Genomic DNA, 13622 nt, shown 5'->3' with positions numbered 1-13622 from the left:
AAAGCAAATAAACAAGGAACTTTATACCTGTTTTTAACCCTTGCCTGCCAATAGTACTGTGCCTCTCACCACTGTTATCCCAGCCTGTTATGCCTCTCAAAAGCTCATTCAGATTCAGCTGTTCTTTCACTCACTGGCAATGTGTCTGGAATCCCTTTCTGTTCTCATCTTTGATCACAATAATCATGTGTTGTCAAGTCAATTCTGACTTATGGCAACCCTTTTTGGGGTTTTCCAAGTAGAGAGCACTCAGAAGTGTTTTACCCTTCCCTTCTTCTGGGGGCAGATCTGGGACTGTGCAGCTTGCCCAAGGCCACACAGGCTGGCTTTACTCACAGGAGGCACAATGGGGATCGAACTCACAACCTTTAGCTCCTCGGCCAGATACCTAAACCACTGAGCTATCCACCCAACTGTCCTTGCTTTTACATGATCTCAAATCCTGATTTATTGGAATAGAAAGGAAAGGACACTTTTTTTGAGCTAAAATCTTCCATTTTTCTTTTCGCATCAGTCTTCCAAATAGAGTTTGTTTACATACATGTAACTCATTTTTTCCCCAACAAAGAACCTGCTAAGAAGCTGGGAAGTACAGGCCTGAGAAAAACCCCATTCCAGCTATAGAGGATTTCTTTATGCATTATAGTGCAAAGCAGATTTTAGTCTGCCCCTTTCCCGCTCTCTTTGAACAAATTCTCTAACACTGGCATTTAGAAAACAAACAAACTGTGAATATCCATTTATGGTACTTACAGGACACCTGATGTACAGTTCACATCATTCTTTAAATTAAAAGCTAGAAAGCATTTTTTCACGATCATCAAATTATTGTTTTAATTAAATAAATATGTTTCTTAATGTTTGCTTGATGTATGAAAATAAACTACAACAATGCACATAGACATTTTGCACTGTCAATGCAATTTGCTTATAGTTTTGCATTTGCCTGTGTGGTAAGTGTCTGGAGTTGATTGGCAGTTGTATGTTGGGAGTGACAGATATTATTTATTTTATTCATTTATTAGTTTTATTTATATGCCGCATTCCTCCCAACAAGGGACCCAAAGCGGCTCACAACATTAAAATTCACACAATTTAAAAACACAATAAGTTAAATATTAAAAGATAAATTTTAAAAAATATATGATTTAAAAAACAATTAAAAGATTAAAACATGAAAACATAAAAAAAATTTAAAATTCTGCTGAAATGGGGTTCAGGGATTCAGTTGTAATTGTTAAAACCCTGCGTGAAGAGATGATTTACAATGGCAAATACAGTTCTCCCTATTACATATTTTGAACAGTTGTAGTTTGCATCAGAATGTAATTCAGCTAAATAAAAATTCGATGTTGCCTGATCTCTGTCAACTGACTCTCCTTAACAGATCAATGGAGGCATAATACTTCTATGGACCCATACAGTCACAGAGACAACAGAGAGGATGAGGAGAAATAAGTTAAATGAGCCTAATCAACGAAATGAGCCTTTTTCTTCCCCTCTCCTCCCCTGCTGCTATTTTTGTGTTGCTATTCCTGAATCCTGATGTAAATGAAATGAGCAGAGAAAGGGTTTGAAGAATGGCAGGTTTAATCTTGAGTAGCTCAGGGCCTGTCCAAACTGTGAAATTTGGTGTGATGTACAGTGCAATCTCTCTTAAGAAAACCTTCCGTTCACACTGGAGATATTGCTGTGGGACCGCTTCTCCTGCACAATTAGTTTGTAGCAATCCAATTTGTCCCCACTTCAATTACTGTGACATTCCTCTTCCCACCCCTTCAGTTACTGACACTCTCCTTCCTGCCCCTTTCCCTACTTATTGTTGCTTCAGCAGTTTAGTGTGCCATAACGAATTTTTGTTGTTTTTAAAAAGTTAGAGGCGTAGTTCTACACCACTATCTGCAAGTCGTGGTAGGCATTCTTTTATATTTCAGGCTGTTGCTTACAAATTTCCATGCATTACTTTGCAGATGAGTAATTTCCTGGAGGTGTGTCTGCTTTCACCTTGCTCATTTAACAGGCTCACTGCAGTGCACTGTTACGTCTTGCACCATCCAACTGATTTAGCATTGCAGTATGGTTTCAAATGCTTTTATGTCCACAGACTACAACAGAGAGTTGAGGTATCTCTTGGCTCTCAGCTTTGCAGTGGTTCAAAAATATGGATCTCAGGCAGGGATCCTCAATATTTCATATGCTTTTTAGATGGAATCCTCCATAAGCCACTGTCAGATCATAGATCCATCTGTGTCCACAGACTACACTACAGAAATCATGGGTCCTTTTGCACATGGCTTTGCAGTGGCACAAAAACATGGATCCCAAGCCTGGATCCTCATGGATCCACATTATTTTTACATGAGATCCTCCTCAAACCACTGTCAAATCATAGGTCCCATCTGTGCCCACATATTACAATACAGGGCGTGGTCTGCAGGGGATGGATCATTCTACGTAGAAACACATATGGATGAGATTCAAACTGTGCTACCAGCAATCCGTATACAGAGCTATATGCCAGTGTGGACAGTCAGACCTTTTCCCCAAAAGATGTTCATGTTTGTCTTCTCAAAGGCTTTCATGGTCGGGATCCAATGGTTGTTATGGGTTTTTCGGGCTCTTTGGCTGTGTTCCGGAGGTTATTCTTCCTAACGTTTTGCCAGTCTCTGTGGCCGGCATCTTCAGAGGACAGGAGCTAGAATTCTGTCTGTGTTCTGGTGTAGTGTGATGGATTGACACCCATCAATCACAGTGACAGATCATCTCCCTCCCTTACCACAACAAAACACCCATAACAAAAAATACCCTGATCACAGGAAACATCCAATCTTCTGAAAAGTACAAACACACACACACACACGCACGCACGCGCACACACACACACACACACACACACACACACACACAAACACACACAAACTCACAAACAAACAAACCTTTATCCCACAGCTACAAATACTCAACAACCCCACACACTACACCAAGACAGACAGAATTCTAGCTCCTGTCCTATAAAGATGCCGGCCAGAGACTGACAAAACGTTAGGAAGAAAAACCTCCAGAACAGCTCGAAAAACCCACAAAACCATGCTCATGCTTTCTTTTATTTGTTTGTTTATTTTGATTTGTTCTCATGCACTCTTCAGAAAGAAGCCTCAGAGATTTCACCCACCTCTAATAAGAACATCTGGAAGCCATATTGAAGCATGTCATACTTAATATTTTTACATAGTCATGTATGCATTTGAATTTATTGATTAGAAAATTTGGTTCTTAGTTAAAACTTGCAAAGCTTGTGCTGTGACATCTAACACTCGTTTGCAGCTACCAAACCTAACAGAACCTTGCCTGAGGATGTCCTGAGATTTTGCTGTCTGAGGCTGAACACCAAAAAACATTATCTCCATCATTCCAGCCTTGAATTGGCGGTGGGATCAACAACTGGAAATTAGTTGTTAGACGTTGTGATTAGGCAATTATTAATCAGGTGATAATGAGACTGATTTGTGAGCCATTCAATCCATACTTCGTGTCCTCCACTTGCTGAAAGCTTATTAGATTTATAAGCTTGAATTTTGCTATGAGGAGCTAATGATCAGAGCCACAATCAGCTCCAGGTCTTGTTTTTGCTGACTGTATAGAGCTTCTCCATCTTTGGCTGCAGAGAATATAATCAATCTAATTTTGGTATTGCCCATATGGTGATTTCCATATGTAGAGTCACCTCTTGTGTTGTTGGAAAAGAGTGTTTCTGATGACCAGCTTGTTCTCTTGACAAAACCCTATTAGCCTTTGCCCTGCTTTATTTTGAACTGTCTGAAGCCCAACATCAAAAAAAACAAACAAAAAAAAAAAACAAAAAAAAACAAAACAAAACAAAACAAAAAACAAAAAACTAAGATCATGGCCACTGGTCCTATCACCTCCTGGCAAATAGAAGGGGAAGATATGGAGGCAGTGACAAATTTTACTTTCTTGGGCTCCATGATCACTGGAGATGGTGACAGCAGCCACGAAATTAAAAGACACCTGCTTCTTGGGAGGAAAGCGATGACAAACCTAGACAGCATCTTAAAAAGCAGAGACATCATCTTGCCGACAAAGGTCGGCATAGTCAAAGCTACGGTTTTTCAAGTAGCGATGTATGGAAGTGAGAGCTGGACCATAAAGAAGGCTGACCTCTGAAGAATTGATGTTTTTGAATTGTGGTGCTGGAGGAGGCTCTTGAGAGTCCCCTGGACTGCAAGGAGAACAAACCTATCCATTCTGAAGGAAATCAACCCTGAGTGCTCACTGGAAGGACAGATCCTGAAGCTGAGGCTCCAATACTTTGGCCATCTCATGAGAAGAAAAGAGTCCTTGGAAAAAACCCTGATGTTAGGAAGGTGTGAAGGCAAGAGGAGAAGGGGACGACCGAGGATGAGATGGCTGGACAGTGTCTGCGAAGCAACCAACATGAACCTGACACAACTCCGGGAGGCAGTGGAAGACAGGAGGGCCTGGTGTGCCCTGGTCCATGAGGTCACGAAGAGTCAGACAGGACTAAACGACTAAACAACAACAAGAAAAGCATGCATGAATATATGTAATTTCATTTGTGGGTCACCTTTGTCCCAGCGAAGGGACCCAAAAGATATCTGTAGACCCTGTGCGGCTTGGTGACTAGAGTAATGGATTGTTGTGAGTTGGGTCATCTGGGTTCTAGTCCCCATACAGCTATGAAACTCACTGAGGGACCTTGGTTCAATCACTGTCTTTCAACCTGACCAGCTGTAGATGGTTGTTGTGAGCATGAAATGGGGTGTGGGGAGCCAGATATGTCACCTTGACTTCATTGAAGAAAAGGCAGGATATAAATGCAACTAATAAATAGATTGATACATTATGTATCCACATTCCCTTCTGCAATATAGGAAACTTGATACTGATCTACCCTCTATAAAGGTAAAGGTAAAGGTTCCCCTTGACAATTTTTTGTCCAGTCATGTTCATCTCTAGGGGGCGGTGCTCATCCCCGTTTCCAAGCCATAGTGCCAGCGTTTTGTCCGAAGACAAATCTTCCGTGGTCACATGGCCAGTGCGACTTAGACATGGAACGCTGTTTACCTTCCCACCGAGGTGGTCCCTATTTACTTGCATTTGCATGCTTTCTAACCGCTAGGTTGGCGGGAGCTGGGAAAAGTGATGGGCGCTCACTCTGTCGCGTGGATTCGATCTTACGACTGCTTGGTCTTCTGACCCTGCAGCACAGGCTTCTGAGGTTTAGCCCGCAGCGCCACCACGTCCCTCATCTACCCTCTATATCAGGCATTAAAAAGATTACAAAACTAAGTGAAACGGAACACTGAGGTTCAAAGTAGGTGTTGCAAGCATCTGCTGATGTCCACTTTAAAACAGGAATAGCCACTTGCAATGGAGGCAATAAGATGTGAAGCAGCAAAAGGAGGAGAGTGGTACGTGCATTTTGCATGCAACATTTAGAAAGTGCTGTACAGAAACTAATTATTTGTGTTTTCTTCGAAGTCAGGGATGTGAAACCTGCAGTTCTTAAGATATTGTAGACTGCAGTCACTACCCTGAAGCTCCTGCCATCTCACCCCATGATGAGACATTATGGTAGTTGCTGTTGAAAAGAACTGGAGGCCCAGAGTTCTCTACCTCTGGTTTAAGTGGGGATCATTTCCTATATCACTGAGAAAATCCTCATCAACATGGTGTCCCACACTATGTGAGTGTATATATATATTAGATTTGGCCATTAACCAATGCACACAGTAGACGTAACCAAGAAGAACCCAATTTCAATACTTTAATAAAAACTAGAATGGATGAAAAAAAATGGATGGATACATGGTAAGCCTATCGCTATTAAATAACTATAGTACATGCATCATACAATTTTTAACAGAAGAGTTGATCAGATACAGTACTCACTCTGTGTACATTTGCCTATAATAATACAATAGCCAAGTAGAACATATTTCATTGTTTTAGGTAACACCTGGACAGATTGTAGGAAGTATCTCATATATGAAAACACCTCTTTCTAAGCAGAACCCGTAACAGTGCTTTTTAGAGATGGGCACAAATCACACTCATGTGGGCTCATCTCCCAACCATACCTTGGCCAGCTGGCTCACTCCCTGTTCTTCACACACAACTGGGGACCTCCTTCTCTGGCAGCGTGTCAGTTTGGGCAAGAGCTCAGGCTGCCCTTCTCTGCCTCCCCAGGCAGCCAACCACTCATCGGTTGTGCAGGGAGAATCCCTGCCCCACCTTCTCATCACAGTGGTTGGCTGCCTGCATTTAAGGCAGGATTTTAAAATCTAGATAATTGATCTACCAAAATTTGAAGCCATAGCAGATAGTCTGGGTAGAGAGCTTGCAAAAATGTCATGAAAAAACAGTAAGATTGTAGTTCTCAGGATTGCTGTGATTGTGAATGTGGTAGCAGCCATAGCTTCTCTCTTGGGCTGGTAACTAAGCTGTTAATTTGACAGCAGAAGACTCATGGGGATTGTATGGAGGAGGACGGCTGCTTTCAGGAAAATTCGTACCCACGTCAAGGACAGTGTATGGCACATGGTGTACAGTCTGGAATATGAAAAATAAATACGTAAAAAGCATTTAACATAAGAAATACATCTCACTGTCACAACTGCCACTGTTACCATTAGAATGTCATTAATTGATGCCACCATCATCAACATTATAACAAATGCCCCCAAATCCTTGAATATAGCAAAATTCTTCTAATGTGATTCCTACCAATTTTGCAAGGAATAGGATTTGCTGATCCATTTACTATCACAAGTGTTTTCTTTTTTTTGAGGCTTAAAAGTCAGGGAAGTTAGAAAAACATGAAAATATTTTTATTTCTACAGTTTTTATTAGCTTAATTAAACCTTTTTGGATTAAAAAAAAGACCTTCCATTTGTTAGCTAGTTTTGCTAGGAAACTGATGTGTGGTTTCATCAGCATCTAGTGTCTCATACAAGGGACTGTGGCTCTGTAGAAGCTACTGAGCAAAGGAAAGTGAGCTACAGGGCACTGGGAAAGCATATGCTTGTATGCCAATGGTCCAAAATTCAGTCCATTTTGAAGGAGTAGAGACAGCACAGGTGGGAAATGCTTTAAAGAGCTGGTCCATGTATAGACCTGGGCAACAATGAGCTGGCTAACGCAACTGCTGACCTAATCTGAGACAATTCCCTATCTTCTACAAGGCAATCAATCACTCTGTAATCCAAATGTACAATTAAGCATTGTTGATAGAGATCAATTGGTGGCAGTGTAAAGGAGGGAACGCGTTGTGGGCCCTAGGCTAGTGAAATAATCTGGGACACATAGGGCACATCACACCATACTAAAAAGGGAGAAAATAAATCTGTCCTAAAAACTCTGTTAGTAAGGGGCCTTTATATCATGTCCTCAGCATCACAAACAAGTCCAGATTTTTTTCCCAGTGCAGACATTTGCTCCCTATCAGAAAACTACTAAAACTAAGTTACATGTTTTGTAAATAGAGCAAAAACAGAGTTGAATGACTTTAGCCTTTTTCCCTTGGGTTTTTCAAAATGGTATGCTTTAAACCAGAAAAAGATATTCACATATTTACCCTCTCATTGTTACAGCACGTTGCTTGACATCCAAAATGTGCAGCCGAAACTGTGATGCAGAACTCCAGCAGGGTGAACAAGAAGAGCAGGACATGGAGTCCGGTAACTGCGTACTGCAAAGCAGAGAAGCAATTTGTTCCCTACCAATTAGTTCAGCTGCAACATTTGGTCACATTCTGGCCATAACTGTTTGGAGTGGGAAGGGGATAACTGGAGACAGAAGTGACCATTTTAAATGCATTAATCAAGGAATCTAAGAATGAAATATCATTTGGGCCATTGGATCTGTTTGCATTAGGGGAGGCATTAACATTGCAGACTTAACCGTGGTTATTAGCAGACATTTCACCCAGATTCCTGAGCTTGCAAAAATTCCAGATGTCTAAAGCAACAAACTAAAAGGCAAAGAAGGGGTGTGCATAGGTACCATTTCAACTCAGCTTAAAATTTCTGCTGAATGCTTCCCACTGCCTATTATAAAAGATTCCTTGAAACTAAACAAGCAGCAGGTCATCATTTGGGCCGTGGGACCTTCTCAGTGAAAAGAGCAATATTCAAACCATGTGTGTGCGCTTCTTTTTCATTTACACTTGTTTCCATACTGGATCTTGTAAAAAAAAAAAAAAAAAGAATGTTTTGCTTTGAATTTGTTCACTTACATGCATCCAGATCTGCCAAAGGACAAACTCTACCATATAGAGAGAGATGCCAAAAAGTGTAATTATAGCGCTTGTGATGTTCAGTCCCACACTGCATTTCACCTGTAAAAAAGACACAAAGAATCAGGAAACTGTCAGGACCTTCATCAGTCATCAACCTGTTCCATGGTTGTTAACCTGATCTGCTGTGGGTGATACAATAGAGTAGCACAGATCAAGCCAAAAGAACCGTCCATCTGGGGGAGACTGCAAGTGTGCCATTCAGAGAACAATGTATTTTCTGGGCCCATCTGTAGATCCCAAGCACAAAGATCTATGTGGTGAGAAGACAGAGTGACATTTTATCTTGAAGAATGCCAGCTATACATACTAATTTGACTTTTGATAACAAGAGTACTGGACTGCTAATACAGACCTGAATATGCACAGCAACATTTTGGCATCTGCATCATTATAGAAGAGGGGCAAAATTATATATCTCACCTGAGAAATGCTTAGATGTCTCATTGCATCAACAGAAAAAGATCCTGAAATAATGAACTGTCCAAAAAGAGGAAAAAATTAGTTTGACAAGATTTACTTCAGATTTACAGAAAATTTGTGTTCTTCAAAATTGAATATTATGAGAGTCATGTCACATCATATAAAATGTTTGTCCCTTTAAACACAGTTATTGTCACTTATTAAAGAAACATCAGCTTTCTAACTGTTAAGGTCTATAACCTTCAGTCAAAGTGTACTCAGAAGTGACAGAGATATTACACTTAAGTATTAATGAACATAGGAGGTGACTGTGAAACTCAACTTATACTAAATATGCTTGTCTTTATGTGGACTTCCTCAGGTTTCCTAGACCATCCATTCTCAACTTTTTTGGGGGCCACAGCCATAAGCACAATATGAAAGAAATATAGACTCGGGATTGTATAAGTCCTATAATGGACCTATCTGTGGCACCCTTCAAATTTGCCAAGGCCATGGGGGGCACATAGCCCCTGTTGAGAATGTTTGGTCTACCATCATGCCCAGCTTAGTGTCACCAGAATGCCACACACAGTCATAGCCTCTTTTGGAGAACAAAACAACTGATCACATGGGGAAAAGTCTGTTCAAATCATCTGGCTTGAAAAAAATGGAAGCCTCCAGAGGTAAAGAAAAGACCTCCATATTGGGAGCAAAAAGGGCCGGACTGATTCAAATTGGCCTTTGTGTCATGCGATCAGTTGAGAATGGCTGCCCTGGACTGTCCTTTATCTGCTCTCAGCTGATGTTCTAACTGTAGATTCCTGACATGATTTCCTTTTCTTCTCACACTTTTTAATGACCCTCTCAGTAAAGGACAGATGGATAGCTAAAGCTTTTCTGTCTCACTGTACGTATTTCTCCAATAAATGCTAGCTTTCTTATCTTCTTAGAATAAGAAGTGTGGTTTGATTTCTTTCTAAAGGGGAAGTATGTTCTGCTTACATCTCTTTTTTACCATGTGAATCCACATACAGTCACAGAATAGTGAAGTTGGAAGGGGCCTGTAAGGCCATCGAGTCCAACCCTCGGCTTGATGCAGGAATACAAATCAAAGGATATCTGCCAGGTAGTTGTCTAAATTTCTCTTGAATGCCTCCATTACTGGAGCACTCACCACCTCTCAAGGTCATTGGTTCCTCACTGCACTTGGTGGGAGCAATGTGTCATCCTTCACCCACCCAGTCCTTTCTGTGCCCAGAACCTCTGTTCGAGAGGGTCCCATGTTCTCCCAAGCTGATTTGGAGACCATGTGGGAAAACTGCAGTAAGAGATGGGGCCTCCTCTGTCTCTTCTGATGGAAGTTGTTCCACCAGTGGAGCAACTTAATCGGATTTTGCCCTTTAGTTGTTATTGATTCATACCATTTACGAGCTGCCCACTAGCCAAAAATCTTACTGTAACATATATGGAAAATGAAACATAATAAAATCCATAATATCCAATTACACACAATCAAAGTTCAAAGCAGCAACAAAAAGGCACTTTACTAATTGGAAAACAAACCATCAGAATCAACATTTATCAAAAATGCACAGCAGTGATGAAAGCATTTTTAAATGAAGTTTTAGAATACAACTTGAAGGTGAAACATATGGCAAGTTAAAAAAACTTCTGAAAATCACAAGCTCATTCCCTGGCCACAGGAAATTAAAAGGTAAGTGGCAAGTGGACTTCTCAAATATCTGTAAATATTAAACCATGCACATGGAAGCAAAGTTATCACTGTTATTAAGAAGATTGTCTTTGTCAGGGGGAAAAAGCATGCCATTATTTGAGAAGAAAGCCCTTGGGGAACGTCATAGTTAGTATGGCCACATTATTATTTCACAGAGACTTCACTGGGATTCTTCATGCATAGCAAAATGCCCCTTGAAAAGAAGGGAAGTGTATATAAAAAGATTAAATATTGTAAGACCTCATAATAAATAATCTGTGCACATGCTTGAATCCTGTGATAATTTGCATGTAGAGATACATGTACAGCCTTTGAAAGATCCCAGCAAATGGCAGTCAGGGGTGTGTTTGGTATACAAAAACTGTAGGACAAATATTGATCTTATCTACAAATGTGGAATTTTCATTTCCCCACAAAATTGAAAAGCAGCCAGCTCTCACTCCCATATGATCCCTTCCTCTGGATCCCCAGCAGTGGGGCTAGAATGCCTCGTGTCAAGGATATAGAGCATGTTTGGTATCTCCTAAAAGAGTGGTTCCCAACCTTGGGTACCCCAGATGTTATTTGGACTGCAACTCCCAGAAACCCCAGTCAGCACAGCTGGTGGTGAAGGCTTCTGGGAGTTGCAGTCCAAGAATACCTTGGTTACCAAATGTTGGGAACCACTGTTCTAGAACATTTCCCTCAATCAGCACTTTTTAATATCTTCACAGGACTTTACTTGTACAGAAGAAAATGGAGGCTTGTTTTTGAGGACAACACTAGTGGAGGGCTGTTGACCCCACTGAACATGAGGCCACCACTTATCTGCATAGTCCTGCCCCAAGTCCTGTTTCGTGGCCACACTACATGTAACAAAAGGATGTAAGAAGGGAACAGAGTGGTGGGAAGTGCCCAGACCTTTAAGGCTCAAGGGAAATAATGCCTGCTTCCTTCTTCTTAATACCTTGGTGTATTCTGTTTTACATAAGTAAAATGTAGAGTGACACAAATAATGCTTGGCTTACAAAATACAACATTTCTGCACAGAGAAATTCAACCACTAAAGAATAATTTCAAGGCAGATGATCTTTCCAAAGTTAAAAGGTAAAACCATAGATAATGACCAATGTGGGTTTTCAAAGGTAAATAACAGATTATAGTACTTACAGACAGCCCAGCCCAGAGGGGATAACCTCCAATAGTAGCAAGGCTAATGTATTCAGCACCAACAAAGATGAAGGAGAGACTCCCGAAACCAATATGGATCAATCCAATCATGATCTGGACAGCCTGTGGGTGAAATTACATTAAACAGTTTCCACATCCTTCTGATGCAAGCAATAAGTAAATACTGAGAAATGATTTGAACCTAGCTATCCATCAAGAAGCAGCATAGATGGGCACCAACACTGTAAGACAGATTCTGCCATAGCCCTCATTTCCCGCCGCCTGGTAACTCATGGCGGATCAAAAACAAAGCAGAGGGAACTGGTACATCCACTGGTAGCAAAAGTACAAATGGGAGATGGAGTCTCAAGATGTCTAAAAATACTGACTACGTACACTTTATTCTTATCTAAAAAGCTCGGGCTCGACACATTTTGGTGGTGGCCTTCTTCAGCTTTTTAGAACATTAACATCGCCAACACAGATTCAAAGTGGATCAAAAACAACAACTGTGTCAATTGCTTGATCCCTTTGGTGGGACATGTTTGGCTCTGTTTTGAGGGAGCATTTGCAGATTTCAGTAGTGACTAGGGTGCTTTGGACAATGACCTGTCAGAGCCATAACTCATGGGGAAGAGATCAATATTTACCAATGAGCCATATTGCCAGCAGTCAGCCTTTGAGGCCAATGCATCTTTAGTAGATCCACTTCAAGTCAGAGAATAAAAGGTATAGGGATGATATTTTTGTCTCTTTTTAAGTACTAGGGATGTAAAAACCCTATCAATCTCTGTTTTGTTGTGTTTCTCCAAACCCTCAATTCGTTTCCATTCCCTTCTTTCTTCTTCTTTATTCAGGAGGACTTTATTTTTTCCTTCCACATGGAAATTTGTACCCATTTTCTCTACCCATTTCCCCTCCTTTACCTAATTTTTGTATGCATTTCCCCAATGTATGTGATTTCCCCCACTGACTAAACTGTGTTTATTTTTCAAATGAATGTGTTTTGAGGCACATTTTTTAATAGTATGCATGACTCAGTGTGTGTTTTATTTCTCCAAGACACATTGCAAGCAGCTCAAATGAGCAGGTTTCCAAAATCCATGACCCTTCCTCTTCCAAGGAGTCTCTGGAGAAGCAAAACGGATGTTCTCATCACAGTCTTTCCCATCAGGTAACATTGAAACCACTATGGGCCTGAACGTGAGAAGGTATCAACAGCACTTACCCCCAGAGTCTTGATGTCCGCCTTGAGAAGTTTCTCCATTGGCCCCATGTGTGGCTGCTGGTGAGGCTGGTTGGCGGCACTTCTAAACTCCTGGCCTCCATATGATACATACTGCACAGTCCCTGCTGGCTGCATAACAGTTCCTGGAAAAGCCTGCCCTCCCTGGATGACACTGGGGCCATTGGAGGGAACTAACAGCATTTGTCCATTAGATAAATTCAGTGGTTGTGTTGCCATCGCTAAAGTCTCTGAAAAGGACAACCCATACAAACAAATTAATGAACCATCCTCCTGTTAATTCATTAGAAGAACACGAGACAGAAATGAAATAAACTAGGTCTGAAAAGAACTGAGGGAAAGCCATCTGCTTATGTTAAGAAGCAGCCTGTGTTCCCTTTGAGCCATTCCTAGCTGAGCCTGGGTCAGATAAAGCTGTCTTCTGAAATCTACTTAGAGGTACTTACATTACATTCCTTAATGTGAACCGTCTCAGACTGACAGTGGATGAACGTGTAGTAAGAAATGAAAGGACAGCTTGTCGTTAGAGGAAAGAGGAAGTGGGAGGATTTTAGTTCTGATTTTGAACATGAGCTACAGCCTCTCTGGATATGGCCACACTCAGTATTTCCAGTCCATGAATTAATCAAGACCAGCCCCACAACTTCCAAAATTAGGTAAGATCAGGAGCCGTTAGAATGGCAAAGCAGGATGAAGATGAAGAGTAAAAAATTGAAGGTTAAGCAAACAGATGATGCTTGGACTAGATC

General features: G+C 41.0%; 1 protein-coding gene across 1 annotated transcript; it reads right to left on the bottom strand.

The window, feature by feature from the left end:
- Nucleotides 1-5785: 5785 nt before the first annotated feature.
- On the bottom strand, nt 5786-13414 carry LOC110078365 (membrane-spanning 4-domains subfamily A member 15). The gene is made up of 7 exons (XM_078383565.1): nt 13320-13414; nt 12856-13103; nt 11628-11750; nt 8762-8818; nt 8279-8380; nt 7619-7732; nt 5786-6594 (listed from the first exon to the last, which is right to left on the bottom strand). Exons 2-7 carry the CDS (start codon nt 13090-13092, stop codon nt 6481-6483), a joined length of 747 nt encoding a protein of 248 aa, XP_078239691.1. The 5' UTR covers nt 13093-13103; nt 13320-13414; the 3' UTR covers nt 5786-6480.
- Between the last annotated feature and the right edge of the window lie 208 nt (nt 13415-13622).

The sequence above is a fragment of the Pogona vitticeps genome, chromosome 1 (assembly GCF_051106095.1).
Source record: "Pogona vitticeps strain Pit_001003342236 chromosome 1, PviZW2.1, whole genome shotgun sequence".
Lineage (NCBI taxonomy): Eukaryota > Metazoa > Chordata > Lepidosauria > Squamata > Agamidae > Pogona > Pogona vitticeps.
Note: the sequence above shows the minus strand (reverse complement) of the source record. Positions and strands in the feature narration are given on the sequence as shown.

Bases quoted from the DNA above. Each gene is read 5' to 3' on its own strand.
- LOC110078365 (XM_078383565.1), bottom strand. From the start codon at position 13,092: ATGGCAACACAACCACTGAATTTATCTAATGGACAAATGCTGTTAGTT. The intron at 11,751-12,855 runs GTAAGTGCTGTT...TTTCACCCACAG, and splicing joins CGGACATCAAGACTCTGGGG to GCTGTCCAGATCATGATTGG. The intron at 7,733-8,278 runs GTAAGTGAACAA...TCTGCTTTGCAG, and splicing joins TTTGGCAGATCTGGATGCAT to TACGCAGTTACCGGACTCCA.